This window comes from Notolepis coatsorum, assembly GCF_963971535.1.
Source record: "Notolepis coatsorum genome assembly, chromosome: 16".
In the NCBI taxonomy this organism is placed as follows: Eukaryota; Metazoa; Chordata; class Actinopteri; order Aulopiformes; family Paralepididae; genus Notolepis; species Notolepis coatsorum.
Window position 1 is genome coordinate 61,306,684 of NC_140180.1, and position 18,731 is coordinate 61,325,414.

Sequence of the window (18,731 nt, forward strand, 5' to 3'; positions counted from 1 at the left end):
TCCCCCTCTCTCTCTCTCTCTCTCTCTCTCTCTCTCTCTCCCCCTCCCTCCTCTCTCTCCCCCCCCCCCCCCTCCTCCAGACACACTACACAGTTCCAGACACTGAGAAGCATCTGGAGTCTCTCAGTGCCACCATCGAGTGTGAGCAGCCCCAGCCCGACCTCTACAAGTAGGCACTGGTCACATGGTCCCGAGAGGTTTACACTAACAGCACGTGTCGCCTGTGGTTTGTTAGGTGGAGGGTTCAATCAACCGCCTATTGAAATGTTCTAGTTGGCCCTTAACAGTAACACAGACCGTAAAGTGGTAAGCTGTCAAGCCATGTCATACGTTAGTCATCCTGCTTGACATATTATTACTGGCACTGGAGAACTTGTGTTCGAGAAAACCTCCCTGGAAGAGAGGGGGAAGTGTGACCTGAGTTTTGCTCAGAGGACTTCTGCTCCCTCACTTATGGGAATTGAAGCGTATTTGGCTCCCCCTACAGGCAGGAAGAGGAACATAGTTGTTAGCCACATGACGGAGTGTTTAAAAAAAAAGTGCATCTGCCAGATGCTGCCTTTTCCCAGTCAATATAATAGATGGGGTTGTTGCCAGCGTGCAAGTACTGGCTAACCACCAGTACTTGGCCGCCTCTTAATTTTTGCATCTTCCTGCAAGGTCCTAGTGATAGGCAGAAAGTGCTGTGATAGCATGTCAACAGCTATTTCTTTTTTTTTGTCACAGAGTTTGTTTGGGTAACGTTACACGCATGTGACAATGGCGCAGTATAGGATTGTGGGCTATTATTTCAGTATGTACAAAAATACCATGTACAAAATTTGATTATCATAGACATTTGTTTTATTTATACAGATCATATTTACATAGGGAATATTGGTTATTGGACATAACAGAAATGTTAATATCGGTTATTGGTATCGGCCAATTGTCATATCGGTGCATACCTACTTGTAATGTAAGAAACAAGCATGGGTTGACTCACACTTTAAATCCAGATCTTCTGTGTATTAGATGTACTGATCCGCTATAGATCAGATGTCCTGTGTTTGTACAATAACTTGGGTAGCTGTGTGTGCTCATATAGATATTGCATCTGTTCCAGGTTCGTTGGCCGTATGCACATATACAAGAGTGATCGGGAGCCTGCAGTAAGGTGAGAGCACTCCCCATAATTATACACTCCCTCACAGCCTACACATGCACGCACACACGCACGCACACACACACATTTACATTACATTTAGTAATTTAGCTGACGCTTTTATGCAAAGCGACTTACAAGTTCTATACAACAAGTCAGCAGGAAGGGTACAACTCTGGCAGCTAAAGGTAATTGATATTGTTCGTCCAACAGTGTAGAACACGGAGTGCATAGTACTATAGACATATTAGCATAGTATGTAGTAGTATAGACATAGTAGCATAGTAGGTAGTAGTATATAAGCATAGTACATAGTAGAAGTACACACACACACATACACACACACACACAAATAGAAGAAATAAAGGCACAGTCTCTCAAACACCCAGTCGTTTCCATTTGCATTACCATGGAATCGATCTTTTATAGGTTCATAACTCCAAAACGAGAGTAAAGCCAGGCTGGCATCCACATGGAGTGTGTCACTGGCCACTTTGTTATGGCCTTATAAAAGATGTCACTGTGTCCTTCTCAAGGACATTGAGTCCAGAGTGAACCTGGACCGCAGTCATCAGTCGCCACTGGACATTTTTAGCCTCTGTGCCAACATGGCTGCCAGTTGGAGCAGGGATGATCAACTCGGCACGCCGCAAAGCTGACGAGTAACTGACTCTGTGTTAACCTTGTTCAGGTCTTTGGGTCCAGAGAACCTGCTGCTGAAAGGGGCGACCTTGAAGAACACACAGAAGATCTGTGGTAAGTTGAAAGGGTGAAGCCTGAGCGTGATGATATTTACCATTTGGTGTAGAGGACGTTTGTCCATGTTGCATCTTGGCACTACCGTGAGTGTGTAACCTCTTAGAATAGTATGGTTAGCCCTGGTGGGATGCGAACCCATGACCTTGGTAGTGTTAGAGCTTTGTTCTATCAATTGACGGGACCACGGTTGATGTTAAGAGCACCGTCCTCGTCCCTGAGCTTCTCCTCTTGCTTCTCCAGGTGTAGCAGTGTACACTGGCATGGAGACCAAGATGGCGCTGAACTACCAGGGCAAGTCTCAGAAACGCTCTGCAGTTGAAAAGTAAGTTGGAGGTGTGTGAGTGCGAGTGATGAACGGGAATTGTATGGCCTGTGGAGCTCATGTATTTGAATGTTTCATTTGCCCCCCAGGTCCATCAATGCTTTCCTCCTGGTCTACCTGTGTATCTTGGTGAGCAAGGCCCTGGTCTGCACGACACTAAAGTATGTGTGGCAGAACAAGCCAGGGCAGGATGAGCCTTGGTACAACCAGAAGACCCAGGGAGAGAAGGACACCAACCTGGTGAGGACACATTTCATCACACCTGACTTGACCGTACAGCAGAAAACACTGCCCACACTGCCATCTGGGGGTAGTTTTTTGTGTGTCTGTGACTGGCAGCCAATTGAACACGTTGGTTCGTGTTGGCAGTCGGTCAGCTCCGGGTAGAGGTTTCTGCTTTTCATGCAGACTCGCATAGTCCTACCCATCATTTGTCTCCACCATCTGTGTGAGTTTTTTTTATTCCTTTATTCATGGAGATAAAGATATACTCATTGTGTTCCCTTCTCCTGCAGTACCTGAAGATGTTCACAGACTTCCTGTCCTTCATGGTCCTCTTCAACTTCATCATCCCCGTGTCCATGTACGTGACAGTGGAGATGCAGAAGTTCTTGGGCTCCTTCTTCATCTCCTGGGACAAGGACTTCTACGACCCAGAGATCCAGGAGGGGGCGCTGGTCAACACCTCTGACCTCAACGAGGAGCTGGGGCAGGTCAGAGAGGGAAGGGAAGAGGGGCATGTGGACAGGATGGAGAACACACTTAAGAGTTTTCGGACAAAATGGTTCTGGGGACTCCCTGAGAGGAACTACCCACTGGGGAGCTCCCCCGAGAACTACCTTCAGGGCTTTCTTTCTGTTTGCATTCGCACTGCCAGTAGGGACTCTGAAGTGATGCGAGTCAAGCGTGCTTCTGCCGGCTCCTGCCTCCCCCGTGTAGTGAGAGAGCTGGGCTGCATTCCAGTCTGGCCAAATAGAGAACGTTGGAAATATTGTTACTTCACATGTAAACACAACAACACTGCTTAATTTATATAATCTTGTAATTTAAGAGATCTGCTGGAGAAATTTTCATTCATAGATCACACTAGATCCATCAACTTACAACTGGTTGATAACAAGATGAGAGTGCTAGAATGGCCAATAGCAAATGTGGCAAACTTTAAATACTTAACCTACAAATATGAGACTGTCCTGACGGCACAATATTGATGCAACTAAGAGAATCGCTGGGGAAAATGTTTTTAATGCATATGTATTTCAACTACAATACGAGGTTGACTCGGCATGTCGGTTTCTCCAGCCCCATGCACTGCAGACTTACTGTAGGTAACTATGACGATTGTGGCTGCAATTCTGAATTCTGCTTGTTTCAAGAGGGAGTGTTCTTGTCACAGCTGAATTGCAGAAAAGGCGGAATGCACGACGTATTTCACATTTTCTCAGCGTTGGGACAACCCCTCATTCTATAAGAACAATGCAAAACACAGGAAAAGGCATTTCTTATAATAGGTCCCCTTTAATGTTTGCTATTGCCCTGCTGACCACACTGTCATACAGGGAATGCTCAAGTGAAACTTGTATTATAAGTTGATACATCTAGCGATCATCTATGCACAAAAACAATTATTCTTTTCAGCCAATATTTTAGTTATAACAAGATTGTGTAAGCTAAATAGTGTTGTTTTTAGGTAAAGTATTTACAATGTTCACTATTTGGTGAAACAATGCGGCTGGCCAGAAAACACTTTCTCACTATACTATTCTAAACACCCAGCTGAGGAAGGACATAATCTTAACCAGGAGATTATTATTATTTATTTTTTTACTTCAAAAGTGAAATCCATTTTACATACATAGACTATTTAAGAGACCAGTGACAGCTGTGGAAGTAGAATTGGCTGTGGCGAATTATCAGGTGCACTTTATAAACGTCCCAGTGGTTAAGTAAGGGATAATGTATAGCTACGAGGTCATTGTTGCAAAATAATTGACCAACACAGAGTTTGAAGGTCAATTATTTTGCGACAATGACCGAGTATAGGCTACATTATCCCGCTTATTACAATGCTAACTTACTAACAATATACTTAATTCATTTTACACCATCGACAAGACGAGATCAAATGCAGATGCAGTTGTTCTGTGGCTCCGCTGTCAGCCCAAATAAAGTTATTATTATTATCGCCGGCAGGTGTGTCTGATTGCACTGATGCAGTGTGTGTCAGTGGGCTTGATTGCTCCAGCTGCGAACAGCGGTCATTATTGCTCGGTTGCCCCTGGCAGCGGTCAGTTATTGAAAAATAACGGACCGCTGCTATGGGCAACCGAGCGCTATTGACCAATCACAATCAAGCATTTCGGCGAATGTTAAAACGCTATGTAATAACTGTTTTTAATGTTAACCGTTTTGTCTCAACTGTGGCATTGTTGACATTTACAAAAACAAGACCATTTCTAAATGTACCCTATTCAATATCTATATGCTACAGAGCATTCATAGCAGTCTATTTTATAATCCGTTGTTAAGATATACCCATATTTGCTCCATCTTGCCTGGCCAATTTCTTGCTCAAGTTGAAATACTTTCAACTCTAGTGAACACTGTTCGCGCCGCCTAAAGCCTAAAGCGAAGCTGCGTCTGCCCCCCCCCCCCCCCCCCCCCCCCCCCCCGGAACCGAATGCGTTGGCTGTGGACAAAGCGAAGTGGGAGCACGGTTTCCGGCACGGCAAGTTAGTGGGAAAGCGCCATAAATGAAACAAAACGGTCATTACTCTGAAGTGTGAGCAGCTCCTTAATTAGAGCTGATTGCCTGAGCCGTCCTGACTTCTGTTTTTACTGCACTTCCAACTCAAACAGTGCAGTCGTACATCAGCCATGCTTGGTTTGCCAGATGATTAATGCCAGATGATAAATTAAAGGTGATGCTTCGTTAAACTGATTTATGCGGTGTAATTCTGTCTGGGATTAATTGCCCAATCTTATTGTTGGAGCCTGTTAATTGCAGGAGTGTATTTTCTTATGTGCCTTGGAAGAGCGGCGTAATGCAGTGTTGCCCCGCTGCCTACAGGTGGAGTATGTGTTCACGGACAAGACCGGCACACTAACCCAGAACAACATGGAGTTCATCGAGTGCTGCATTGACGGTTTCCAGTACAAGTACCGGGACGCGGGAACAGATTTGGATGGGTTCTGCGTGACAGATGGGCCTGTGAGCAAGCTGCAGGAGAAGGCTGGCAAGGTGGGTTGTGTGGTGTTCCGTCTGTTAGAAACACACACACTCATGCAGGCACACACATCAGCCTATTGCATAGCCCACATAGAGTTCACAGTCTCCTTGATGTACAGTATATGTTAAAGGAACTTCACTACAAAGCAAAACTAAGCTTATTTTGCGCATAATCTCACACACATCCAAAAGCTCTAAATAGTTTTGCACACAGATATTGAGAGACATTTTGTTTGAATATGGCCACCAGTGATGTCATCAGGGACATTGAATCCTTGTGTTGTTTTAATTACAGTTCCATGAAATTATGAAAAAATGGCAATAGCTTTAGCAATAGTCTTATAGGGACTGCTACCTTTTTATAATTGCTGTAATTAACACAACACAAGGATTCAATGCCCCTGATGACATCACTGGTGGCAATATTGAAACTAATTTACTCTGATTAACTGTCAAATTAAGTGAATGTGTACAAAACTATGTAGAGTTTTTTTATGTGTGTGAGATTAGGTGCAAAATAAATCAACATTGGTCCTCATTCTCGTTGCCAAGGAATTCCTTCGTAACTCGATTATGAACATATTCGGCATTCTCAACCGGCTTCGTATTGTACATTTGTTTTAGGATTTATGTAGGATTTACGAACTTGAAAAGGCAGTTGTCTGTGGGAGAAGTCCTTGGGGATTGCCGTCACTTAAATCCTACAGACATCCGTGGAATTAAATAATTATAATGATGATAATGTTGTATTGTACTTGTGCTGTATAATGACAATACATTTTTTAAAGATTTTATTTATAGCATTTTCAGCTTTTTTTGGTCAACGCAGGACCTTTTGGTCAACGCAGGACCGACAGCGGCCACGCAGGACCGATGGAGGAGAGATGGTGAAACGCGAGGGGAAGACATGCGGCATATGGCCATCGGGTCGGGGAATCGAACCCGGGGCGACTGCTTTGCGACTCAGCGTGCTATGTGGTGTGCTACTGGAGCGCCCCATGACAATACATTTTAATTTAATCTCATTTTGAGATCAGTCGCAAATCGCTTCCGCGCTACCTGTTGAATGGGTCAGCATGGTGCAGATGCAATGCTGACCCTCTCGCTGTTTTGCACACGCCTCATTCGCCTTATAAGGGCCTGGCGGGGCATGCCTGTATGCAAATTCAGGTGTACGAGAATTAGGGATGCACCGAAATTTCGGCCACCGAAAGTTTTCGGCAGAAAATTACCATTTTCACCGAAAATATATCACCGAAACAGAAACAACCTGTAACCTAACGCGTGTTGTTGTGATGATGTCATCAAAACGTGGCTTCAGTCATTACATGCGCGCTGTTTCTATGTGTCGCGCTGTTTCTATGTAAACTCAGCGCGCAACGCGTCCAATAAATGCGTCTTTAACATGCTTTATATCCTTATTTACTATATGCCCGTTAACTTAATAGGGGGGGGATTGTGTTTCTCACATTGACACTGTCTGTCGTTGATAATATAATCTGAATAGCATTATTATTATCATTCTCGAGAATACACGTCGCGCGTCTACTGTGCCAAAGTCAAGAGAGCACATTCATTCGGTTTTCGGCCAACTGTTTCCTATTTTCGGTATTGGTTTTGGCCAAGAATTTCCCAGGTGCATCCCTAACGAGAATGCGCTTCCAGTTTAAGAATGAGTGATGTTTTTCATTCATGGGAAGAACCCAGTTGTGATGATTACGGAGACCGCTTAACGCATTCAGGAATCCTGAGGAGGATTTTTGTAAATTTGTTAGTACAAACTTACAAACAAATACCAAGATATTTACAAAGGTACTTACGAACATGTTTGAGAATGAGGACCATTGTTTTCTGGTGAAGTGTCATGGAGACAAGGGGAGGGCGGTTGTGGGTCGTGAACTTGACAGGGACACACTCCCAGCCACCTGATAACGAGCTGTGACAGTTCAACACCTTAACTGATAAGAAGTTAAACCCAGTCATAAACCTATGTCTTTATCTTAACTGTTTATGGCTTAGCTACTGTATTTGGAAACAATCAGCCCAGTCATGGAAAGCAATCCCAGCTAGGAATGTGGGGGAGACGGCGTGAACCTTTGCACGCGTTATGCTTTCCCAGTCAAACTCGCTGTCAGCTGAAAAGAAGCGGCTGGCAACTCCACATGTATCGGAGGAGGCCTGTGGTAGTCTACACCCTCCCCAGACTGACAGAGGAGTTATGTGGTAGTCTACACCCTCCCCAGACTGACAGAGGAGTCATGTGGTAGTCTACACCCTCCCCAGACTGACCGATGAGTTATGTGGTAGTCTACACCCTCCCCAGACTGACAGAGGAGTCATGTGGTAGTCTACACCCTCCCCAGACTGACCGATGAGTTATGTGGTAGTCTACATCCTCCCCAGCCTGACAGGAGTCATGTGGTAGTCTACACCCTCCCCAGACTGACAGAGGAGTCATGTGGTAGTCTACACCCTCCCCAGACTGACAGAATTTGATTTTTTTATTTGATTTTTTTTTTTTTTTTTTAGTACATACAATTTATACAATAGTATAAAAACAAGGGGTACAAGGATAACATGTGAAAGTCTGTCGACTTGTTTCCAACATGGTCCCAAGAAGAATACAATAAATCACAAAGAAAGGGTTAAGAAGATAAGATAGATACTAGATAAAATAGACAACACAATTTTCTGAAAGAGCCTCATTACAGCATGTCATGTTCCTGTTCTTCAAGAGTGGTGGCCAAGCACCCTCTGCAACCTATTGTTGCAGATGTCGCTTCACACCCCTCTTGAAGACAGCAATAGTGGGGGAGTTTTGGATGGCCCTGGGCAGAGAGTTCCACAGCCGGCAGGCTGTAGACAGAAAGCCATTCTGTGAATAGGAACCCTTTTTTTTATTTTTATTTATCCTTTATTTATCCAGGAATGTCCCATTGAGATACAAGATCTCTTCTTCCAGGGAGTCCTGACCAACACAGCACACAACAAGTTTCAACATAAAACAGGGCATTAAACAAAAAACATACAATTCAAATATAAATACAGAGGGTCATTTGTGCAGTGGCAAGGAGCATAATCACATCAACAATAGCATCAGGTAAAACAGTTACATGTTTCATAAAGGGCTAATCGTAGCATACCTTTAAAAGCATTCACAGTAGGAAGTGCCTGTAGACAAAGTTTCACTTGCAGCGTATTCCATAAAAAGGGAGCATAGTGGGAGAATGCAGCTTTACCAAGCTCTGACTGCATCAAAGGAACATTTAACAGTATCCCATTTGCTGCTCGTCTGGTATTAAAAAAGCAAGTATAAAAGGACAGAAGTCTGGAGATATATAAGGGCAGCTTACCTAGCAATGACTTAAGGATAAAAATCAACATGTGTGATTGTCTTCTTTGGTACAGAGAGGACCATCCTAATGACTGATACAAAGTGCAGTGGTGGGTGCGAGAGCCTGCACCTGTTACAAAACGTATGGCAGTATGGTACGCAGAATCCAGCTTTTTAAGCAGGGAGGAAGGAGCATGCATATAGATTACATCGCCATAGTCTAATACAGGCAGAAAGGAACTCTGCACAATTCTCTTCCTGGCTTCAGACGGGAAACATTTCTTTAACCGGAAGAAAAAGCCCAGTTTAGGTCTAAGTTTTCTCAGTAGGTTCCCAATATGAACATCAAAGGCCATCTTTTCATCAATCCATATGCCCAGATATTTATAGGATGCTACTTTGTCAAGGCATGTCCCTTCCAGTGTCAGAATCGGGGGGACAGCTGTATTAGCTCGAGAGCGAGAGAAGGTCATGTACTTGGTCTTTTTTGCATTAAGGACCAGTCTTAGCCTTAGCAAGGAGTGTTGTAGTGTATTAAAAGCATCCTGTAGAAGCTCTATGGCCTGAGTTAAAGAGGAAGCCACTGTGTAAACAACTGTATCATCGGCGTATAAATGAAAACGTGCTGGGTTTATCCCATTTCCTAGTTCATTTATAAAGATGGAAAATAAGACAGGGGCCAAAATAGAACCTTGTGGAACACCTTTGTTTACAGTAAGAGCAGCTGAGGTATAATCTTCTACTGAAACACACTGAGTTCTTTCAGATAGATAGTTTTTAAACCAGCTCAAAGCCATTTTACCAAGACCTATGCAGCCAAGCCTTTGCAGTAGCAATGCATGATCCACAGAATCAAAAGCTTTAGACAGATCAACAAACAATGCTGCACAGTGTTTTTTCTTGTCCAGTGCTTCAATTATGTCATTTGAGACTAGCATAGTCGCTGAAGTAGTACTATGGCCTGATCTGAAGCCTGACTGAGACTTGTTAAGAATATTATGGTCAGTTAGAAACTTTTTCAGTTGTTCGTTTACAAGAGATTCAAAGACTGAATCAGTTTATGAGAGCAGTTTATGAGAGCAGTTTATGACCACATGACAGAGGAGTCATGTGGTAGTCTACATCCTCCCCAGACTGACAGAGGAGGCATGTGGTAGTCTACATCCTCCCCAGACTTACAGAGGAGTCATGTGGTAGTCTACACCCTCCCCAGACTTACAGAGGAGTCATGTGGTAGTCTACACCCTCCCCAGACTTACAGAGAAGTCATGTGGTAGTCTACACCCTCCCCAGACTTACAGAGGAGACATGTGGTAGTCTACATCCTCCCCAGACTGACAGAGGAGTCATGTGGTAGTCTACACCCTCCCCAGACTTACAGAGGAGTCATGTGGTAGTCTACACCCTCCCCAGACTTACAGAGGAGTCATGTGGTAGTCTACATCCTCCCCAGACTTACAGAGGAGTCATGTGGTAGTCTACACCCTCCCCAGACTTACAGAGGAGTCATGTGGTAGTCTACACCCTCCCCAGACTTACAGAGGAGTCATGTGGTAGTCTACACCCTCCCCAGACTTACAGAGGAGACATGTGGTAGTCTACATCCTCCCCAGACTGACAGAGGAGTCATGTGGTAGTCTACACCCTCCCCAGACTTACAGAGGAGTCATGTGGTAGTCTACACCCTCCCCAGACTTACAGAGGAGTCATGTGGTAGTCTACATCCTCCCCAGACTTACAGAGGAGTCATGTGGTAGTCTACACCCTCCCCAGACTTACAGAGGAGTCATGTGGTAGTCTACACCCTCCCCAGACTTACAGAGGAGTCATGTGGTAGTCTACACCCTCCCCAGACTTACAGAGGAGACATGTGGTAATCTACATCCTCCCCAGACTGACAGAGGAGGCATGTGGTAGTCTACACCCTCCACAGACTGACAGAGGAGGCATGTGGTAGTCTACATCCTCCCCAGACTGACAGAGGAGGCATGTGGTAGTCTACATCCTCCCCAGACTGACAGAGGAGGCATGTGGTAGTCTACACCCTCCCCAGACTGACAGAGGAGGCATGTGGTAGTCTACACCCTCCCCAGACCACCAGCAGCACACACACACATACTAGTGTACTGTGGACTAGTCTGTTCAAGAGCAATCCATGTTCAAAGTGTCGCTACACTTAACACAGACGTAAATTGTATAGGGCAACCTTACGGTCTGTAGCTTTTATATGACTGATTATCAAATATTCCATTGCTTCATTAACATGGATCTGCATTGCCTTGTGATCAGGAGAAGGAGGAGCTGTTCCTGCGGGCCCTGTGTCTGTGCCACACGGTGCAGGTGAAGGAGTCCCCTCACCAGGGGAAGAGCCAGGCCGACGGGCTGGCGGACCAGGTGGACGGCTTGGGGCTGGACGGACATGTGGTCCAACCGGAGGAGCAGAGGGGCTTCATCGCTTCCTCGCCCGACGAGGTGGCTCTGGTGAAGGGTGCCATGAAGTAAGAGGCCGGGCGCCTGAGAGAGTTTACTTAACCCACGAGTCAGATTTTGTCGTTTCTCATCAGTCGCTAACTGAGCGGAGAAATCTGTTGAATATGTAAAACGCTTGGTCTGGTTTGCTTTTGGTGTGGTGAAATGTTCATTCCTAACACTGTGGCGCCCCCCGCAGGTATGGGTTCACATTCTTGGGCTTGGAAAGCAAGAACATGAAAATCCAGAACAGGGACAATGATGTTGAAGTGTAAGTCACCACTTGGAAACAGATGGAATATACTGTATTTTTTATATATATATATATAATTATTATTATTTTTTTGCTTATATGAGGTGTAACTATTTGATTGAGCATACTGTATTCACCAAAGCGTTTCATGTTGGTTTGATCTCCTACTCCTTGATTTCTCCCCGAAGGTACGAGCTGCTTCACGTGTTGAACTTTGACCCGGTGCGAAGGCGAATGAGTGTAATAGTCAGATCTAAATTAGGTGAGCAACTGGATTTCTGCCAAGTTTACTGTGTTGATGCTTGTCTAGTGGTTACCCTCAGCCCTGACCCTGCTCTCTGTGTACATACAGTCGGGTCCATGAATATTTGGACATTGACACAATTTTCTAAATGTTGGTTCTATACATCACCACAATGGACTTGAAATGATACAATCAAGATGTGATTTGTAAATACCCTCAAATTCAACTTTCAATTTGAGGGTATTATTTACAAATCCTTTCTGGTGGTGTACAGAGACAAAATGGTGAAAATTGCGTTGGTGTCCAAATATTTCTGGACCTGACTGTATATTTGAGTGTTCATGTGTTTGTGTGCGTGATGCCTCAGGTGAAACGCTCCTCTTCTGCAAGGGGGCAGACTCCTCCATCTTCCCCCGTGTGAGACAGGAGGAGGTGGAGAGGATACGCATGCACGTGGAGCGTAACGCTACGGTGGGTCACGTCACCCACCTGCTTCTGTCTCTGCTAGCCGAGTGTGCATTAACATCTGTGTGTGTGAGACTAGGAGTGTGACGAATCAATTCAACGATTGGAAGAAATATTACTACTGCGGTTGATTAGATTTCAATACTTTTTAAAAGTGTAGAAATGGTCACAGATCGGATGGCACCAATTCAGTCTTAATTAAATGAATACATGCAATTATGAGCTTATATCATGGTCTTCACTGTTCACAGTATGCTTTATAAATTGACTGATACAAAATTGTGTCCTTACGTTGCAATTGATATTGCTTATCAATTGAGTACTTTATTATCTAAAGATGGTAAGTAGTGAGTATTGTGTTCATTCATAATTAAAGACGGTAGAGGCAGAGTACTTTCTGGTGATATATCACATTCACACTCCCAAGTGATTTGGATAGATTTAACAACTGCAAATACATGGGCTGTCCAAATAAAAAGTTCAAAACTGACTTATATGCTTCTTCGGTGCAAGGGTTAACTCTGTTATCAACTCGGTTGGATTTCCACTATCACATTTCTTTTTACACCCGTCTGTGACCACTGCGCCGTTGACAACACGTTGTTTCACTGCATGTGGTCGTAACGGAACTGTGTGCTTGGCTCTTGTCAGGAGGGCTACCGGACACTGTGTGTGGCCTACAAGCTGCTCAGTGCAGAGGAGTACGCCCAGGCTGACGCGGGGCTGAATGAAGCCAGGCTGGCCCTGCAGGACAGAGAGGAGAAGCTCACAGCGGTCTACAACGAGGTGGAGACCGGCATGAGCCTTGTTGGTGCTACGGCGGTGGAGGACAGGTGAGTGCCTGGCCATGTTACCCGACTCTGCCACATGTTGCCCCCCCTCCCCCTTCTTCTCACTCACTCACTCAGAGGAGTAGTCATACCAGCTTTAACCTCCATGAGAATGTTTGTGTAAATACAACTTTTCCTCAATGAGCTACAGCCCTTTGTTTACTGTAATAATACTAACAATAATATAATAATAATAATAATAAAATATGTCTTATCTTGCATCTTTATCTAGCATACATCTGGTATTGCTGAGTCTTTAGGTTCCAAAGAGCTCAATTTCATTTAGAGCTTGAGATGAGAAGTCAAGGGACCCTCCCCCCCTGTCAAAATGTAGCTGAACATTGTAGCAATATTTACCCTCTTTCTCTTTTGATAACATCATTGGTAAGTAGGAAATAGGTCAATAACACTTCAAACCGTGTTCTAGCTATTTCCCTCTGAGGACAGTGTATTTATTGAGTTATGATAACATTCAGTAAAACCTTTTCACTTCATATTTCAATCCCAAAATGACAAATGAATAGTGCACCTTCAACATGACATCGCTCTCTCTCGCTCTCTCTCGCTGTCCCCCAGGCTTCAGGAGGAGGCTGCAGAGACCATGGAGGCCCTGCAGGGGGCAGGCATGAAGGTGTGGGTGCTGACGGGGGATAAGATGGAGACGGCCAAGTCCACCTGCTACGCCTGCAGGCTGTTCCAGAGGAACACAGAGCTGCTGGAGCTGACGGTGCGCACCCTGGAGGACGGAGTACGGACGCGCGAGGAGCGTCTGCACGAGCTGCTGCTGGACTACCACAGGAAGGCCGTGCTGGATGTTCCGCCCACCAAGGCCGGGGTCACCAGGTTAGCACTGTGCTGATGTTCAAAGATGCTCTGAACATGAAAAGACCCAAAGTATTGTCCTCGGCCCACACCTCCTCCTCCACCTGAGGTCCTTCCTCCCCATCCCTTCTGTCTGATCCTCCATCTCTGCTCTGGGAATGGATGTAGTCTGATATCTATACAGTATATATATATATAATAAACAGTGCTGGACTTGCAGTAAACGGCACTGATAAATAAACATTCACAGTTTATCTCTTAGATATATCACCCACACGTGATACGTGTGCAGACCTTTTATTTAACTTTTTCTGAGGGCTGGTGTCACTTTTAATTTATGAATTGAAAGCTCAAAGTATTTTTCTCAAAGTGGTGCTTAAACTCATGTCACTTCATCTTTATTAACTCATTGGACGCCATGTATTAGCCTCATCCTATAGTAGCTACCGCCATCGCTGTAAACGGTGGGAGTCGCTCACCTTGTTTGCAGGGCTATAACTATTTAAATATTATAGCTATATATGCAATACTATGGCCCATTTGACAGTGAGTATCTATCGTTCAAGATGTGAAAAAGGAATATTTTTTCCATCCATACATTCTCGTTTTATACCGTGGTGAATATAAGTATGGGTTTAGAGTGGTCTGGGGTAATTCCTGGAAGCCTAGTAATAGCCTGCGACGCATATTATACTTAATTCATTGGCATTTCGTCCCTATACACGCTACAATAAAAAATTCAAATGCATAAGATCAGTATATTATGTTCCATCATGCATGCATGAAAGGGGGGGGGGGGTCGTTTATGATTAATTGATTGTCAATAACGGCATTCGTTAGTACAACAGCATACGTTGATCAGGGCGATGGCTATGAAAACAATGGACAACCAAGCTGAAATTGACGTTAAATTGCTCTTACCTGTGGCCGATGATAATCCAAAAAGAATATTCCAATTATTTGATTGCCATCTGCTAGATCGTATGTCCATTTGGCCCACGCCATAACCCCCAACAGCATAATGAATCCGGCGTCCCGAACGCGATTCAATGCGATCGAGTGAAGATCTTGATCCACGTTACACGAAAAATTACTTTCAATGACGCACGGCCAGAGCACAGAGACACAAATGGAGTGCAACATCGGCTGCATACCACCAGGTGGCGGTATCGGACCGTTGCGATCTCAGACACATTGTCACACAGTACCACAGCATACCTGGATGATTTATGATTGGAAATAGCGAATAAAAGAAATAACGATCCAATAACGAGTATACTCGTTGGCGTTATTCGATTGGCGGGCTATAACGAGTATACTCGTTGTAGGCAGGGAAAGAGTTAATAATGTAATATTAATAACGTAAGTAAAATTTTCAAGAAGTTCACCATTTGGATTATTAGTACTGGTTGTAGTTGAATAGTAAACCTAAACCCATCTCCCTGTTTCCTAGGAGTTGGTCTACAGCCAACCAGGACTATGGTTTCATCATCGACGGAGCCACTCTGTCCATGGTCCTGAACTCCCCCACGGAGTCCAGCCGCTACAAGAGCCTGTTCCTGCAGATCTGTCAGAACTGCACCGCGGTCCTCTGCTGCCGCATGGCGCCTCTACAGAAGGCCCAGGTCAGGGAGGGGAGAGCCTCATGATGTCACTATTAACTTATACTTCCTCAGTGTTTCCTCTGCTCCTTCGTTCAGCAGTGGTGGGTCACAGTAGGAACATTGCCATCACAGCTAGATAACATCTGACAATTAAAGGCATTCTAGATAACATTCAGCCACTAGATGTCACACTAGAGCACCAGCATGTCATTTATCCAATCGGGTGCATTCCACATGGGGGATTTGGCAGTAGGGAGGGGCTACACGCAACATGTAAACAACAACATTAATTCTGGACCCACCAAACTTTTTTGATTAACATTTGAAAATTTATAATTTTTTTAATGATTACTCTACATAGAAATTGTATCTATAGCACCTTTAACACATTGGGTGCCATGCAGTATGCCCATCTTTACCACTCTCTGCCAGTGCTGTAAGCCTATGGAGTGGCTCACCTTCTTTGCAGGGCTATAACTTTTTAAATATTATAGCTATATCGACATTACTATGGCCCATTCAACATCGGGTATCTATCGTTCCGGATGTGGGAACGTTATATTTTTCCATTCATACATTTTCGTGTTAGTACCGTCGAGAATATACAGATAAGTATGTTTTTAGACTGTATAGCAGTAATTCCTAGAATGTGCGTTATAGATTATCGATTGGCGTTTCGTCCCTATACACGCTATATAAAAATTTCAAATGTATATGATCGCTATACATTATGCTCCATCATGCATGAAGGAAAGGGGGTGGGGGTCGTTTATGATTCCTTGATTGTCACTAACGGCTTTCTTTAGTAAGACCATACGTTGATCGGACAGATTGCAATGAAATAAATGGACAATCGAGCTGGAAATAACGTTGGATTCCTCTTACCTCTGGCCGATGCGTCTGGAGAAAAAAATATCCAATTTGATGTCGATCTGCTAGATCCATTTTCCGTTTGTATGACGCAATAAAAAAGCATATTGATTCTTGCATCTCGAAAGTGATCCAATGCACTCGAGGTGTGTATATTGATCCACGTTACAAGATATCTCTGCCGGAGGATTTTCCCTGATGCACCGAGCGCCACTTCCGGTTTAGAGTGGAGTGTAATCCACCAGGCGGCGCTATTGAGGCATTGCAATATCAGACAGGGTCCAGCTGGCTCACGGAGGCTTCCTGGATGAATGATGAATGCCAATAGCGAATAAAAGAAATAACGATCATAAAAACGAGTTTACTCGTTGTTGGCACTCAACTCATGGCAGCCAATAACGAGTAAACTCGTTTTTGGCAATTAATGTGTTAACATACCATTGTAATCCAGCTCAATTGCACAAACAAGCAGAGGCCCAGTGCTTAGATGCAGTGCTTTAATAATAATGAAGTATCCAAATATAAACAGTTTTAATGCTACAACCTACACTAGAGCCACGACTGCCACCAATAGGGATGGATCTGCAACAAACTCCAGAAAGTCCCTCCTGCCACTCAAAACTATTACAGAGGAAACGGATGTGATGAAAACAGGGTTCGCACAAGGTCCTTAACTCATTCAGCGCCAGAGGTCGCTGTTTACCTTACCGTTGAAATGCCAACGCCTTTTAACATGGGGAAACGTGGCTGTGTTTGCAGGCCTAAAGCTATATTATATATTATAGCTATGGATCTAATAATATGGTCGATTGTCATTGATAATTTTTCCATCCATACATTCCCGTATTATACCGTTGTGAATATGAGTGTAGTTTCAGGGCGGTCTGGTGTAATTTCCAAAATGCTGCGTAATGGCCGGCAACGTGTATTCTAGTAAAAGCGTTATCGTTTCTTCCCTGGACTAGCTACTGTTCTCAAATCAAATTTAGATTATCGGTATTATGTTTCATCATGGATGCATGACCCCACCCCTCCCGCCCCTCCGTGCTTTGATCGCAACCAACGGAACACGCCACACACACACGCCCCGATCGCATGAAGGAATTTTTGGATCAACGCTATATTGATACTATATTGATTACCTTGACCAGGATCTATCCCGAAAAGAATATTCCAATTATCTGATCGCCATTCCAAGTACTGATGTCGATCGTGTTGCCAACGTAATCCAGCAATGAACATGAACCAGGGGGGCCAGACCCTCGTCGATGCATGCGTTATAAGTGTTTAGTATAATTACAATCATCCATCTAGCAAGAATTAAACGTATTTACAAGTCGTATTACGTTTAGCAAGTAAGGAGACATATAGATTACATGTCACTCGAAATTGTAATTTTTCTATTTTTACAGATTTCTGAAAAGCGCGACTTCCTGAGCATTTCTGAGACATTCTAAATCCTTTTGTCCTCCGCCCACGGGTGCAAAAAGCCCCGTCGACTCGAAAGAGTGCTTGATTTTTTACCAAAAGAAGTCAAGGCCTGGAATTCCTTGAAAACAGCCCATTTATTAACAAGGTGCTTAAAAGCTCCTTGAAATTCAAATCAATCAAAGTTTTGTTCATCCATGATAAAATTGTTCTGAACCAAGAAATGGAATTTATTCATTTAAAGTGTAACTAATTGTCGGAAATTGGTTTTAAGCCATAAATATTGGATCTGATTTTCTTTTCAATAAAAAACAGCATTTAAAAGTGAATTGTATCCTTTTAAATGCCCTTTTAAAATGGAAAATAGTGCTTAGAAAAGTACTTGAAGGTCCTTGAATTTCATTTTGCAATGTCTGTGTAGTTTTGCGTTCAAACGACTTGGCTCACGTTCTCCCCTCATCGTTCCTCCAGATAGTTAAGATGGTGAAGACCTCCAAAGGCTCCCCCATCACCCTCTCAATCGGGGACGGGGCCAACGATGTCAGTATGATCCTGGAGGCTCACGTTGGCATCGGTAAGACGTCTCGCACCGCTCGTCCTGCAAGTTGAGTGAGAGGTAATTTTCCCCCACCAGAGTTTCGAGTGTAACTGTCTGTCCTTGGCGTTCCCAGGTATAAAGGGGAAAGAGGGGCGACAGGCGGTGCGGAACAGCGACTACGCCATCCCCAAACTCAAACACCTGAAGAAGCTCTTACTGGCCCACGGGCACCTCTACTACGTCCGCATCGCCCACCTGGTGCAATACTTCTTCTACAAGGTAGGAGACACTGGCGAGACGATCGGAGGACTGTTGTGTCTTCTTCGACCCACCGCGTGCACCGCTTATCTCGGTCTCGTCAGGGTCATGGTTGTTATATGGTTTTGAGTCCGTTTTTACACGCCCAGGCTACATATGAGG

At 44.2% G+C, this 18,731-nt stretch overlaps 1 protein-coding gene across 1 annotated transcript in view; it reads left to right on the forward strand.

Annotated features, from left to right (window-relative positions):
* The window catches only part of atp11c (ATPase phospholipid transporting 11C (ATP11C blood group)), a gene marked incomplete at its 3' end in the record, with an annotated part of 134,149 nt that overhangs the window by 104,768 nt on the left and 10,650 nt on the right, over nt 1-18,731 (forward strand). Inside the window, exons 7-22 of the mRNA XM_084331815.1 lie at nt 81-169; nt 1,106-1,156; nt 1,836-1,900; nt 2,144-2,225; nt 2,315-2,465; nt 2,741-2,938; nt 5,296-5,466; nt 11,078-11,286; nt 11,457-11,528; nt 11,699-11,772; nt 12,122-12,225; nt 12,871-13,052; nt 13,626-13,892; nt 15,325-15,496; nt 18,245-18,347; nt 18,445-18,590. Coding sequence (XP_084187941.1) covers nt 81-169; nt 1,106-1,156; nt 1,836-1,900; nt 2,144-2,225; nt 2,315-2,465; nt 2,741-2,938; nt 5,296-5,466; nt 11,078-11,286; nt 11,457-11,528; nt 11,699-11,772; nt 12,122-12,225; nt 12,871-13,052; nt 13,626-13,892; nt 15,325-15,496; nt 18,245-18,347; nt 18,445-18,590 — 2,136 coding nt within the window. The remainder of the gene's footprint in view (nt 1-80; nt 170-1,105; nt 1,157-1,835; nt 1,901-2,143; nt 2,226-2,314; nt 2,466-2,740; nt 2,939-5,295; nt 5,467-11,077; nt 11,287-11,456; nt 11,529-11,698; nt 11,773-12,121; nt 12,226-12,870; nt 13,053-13,625; nt 13,893-15,324; nt 15,497-18,244; nt 18,348-18,444; nt 18,591-18,731) is intronic.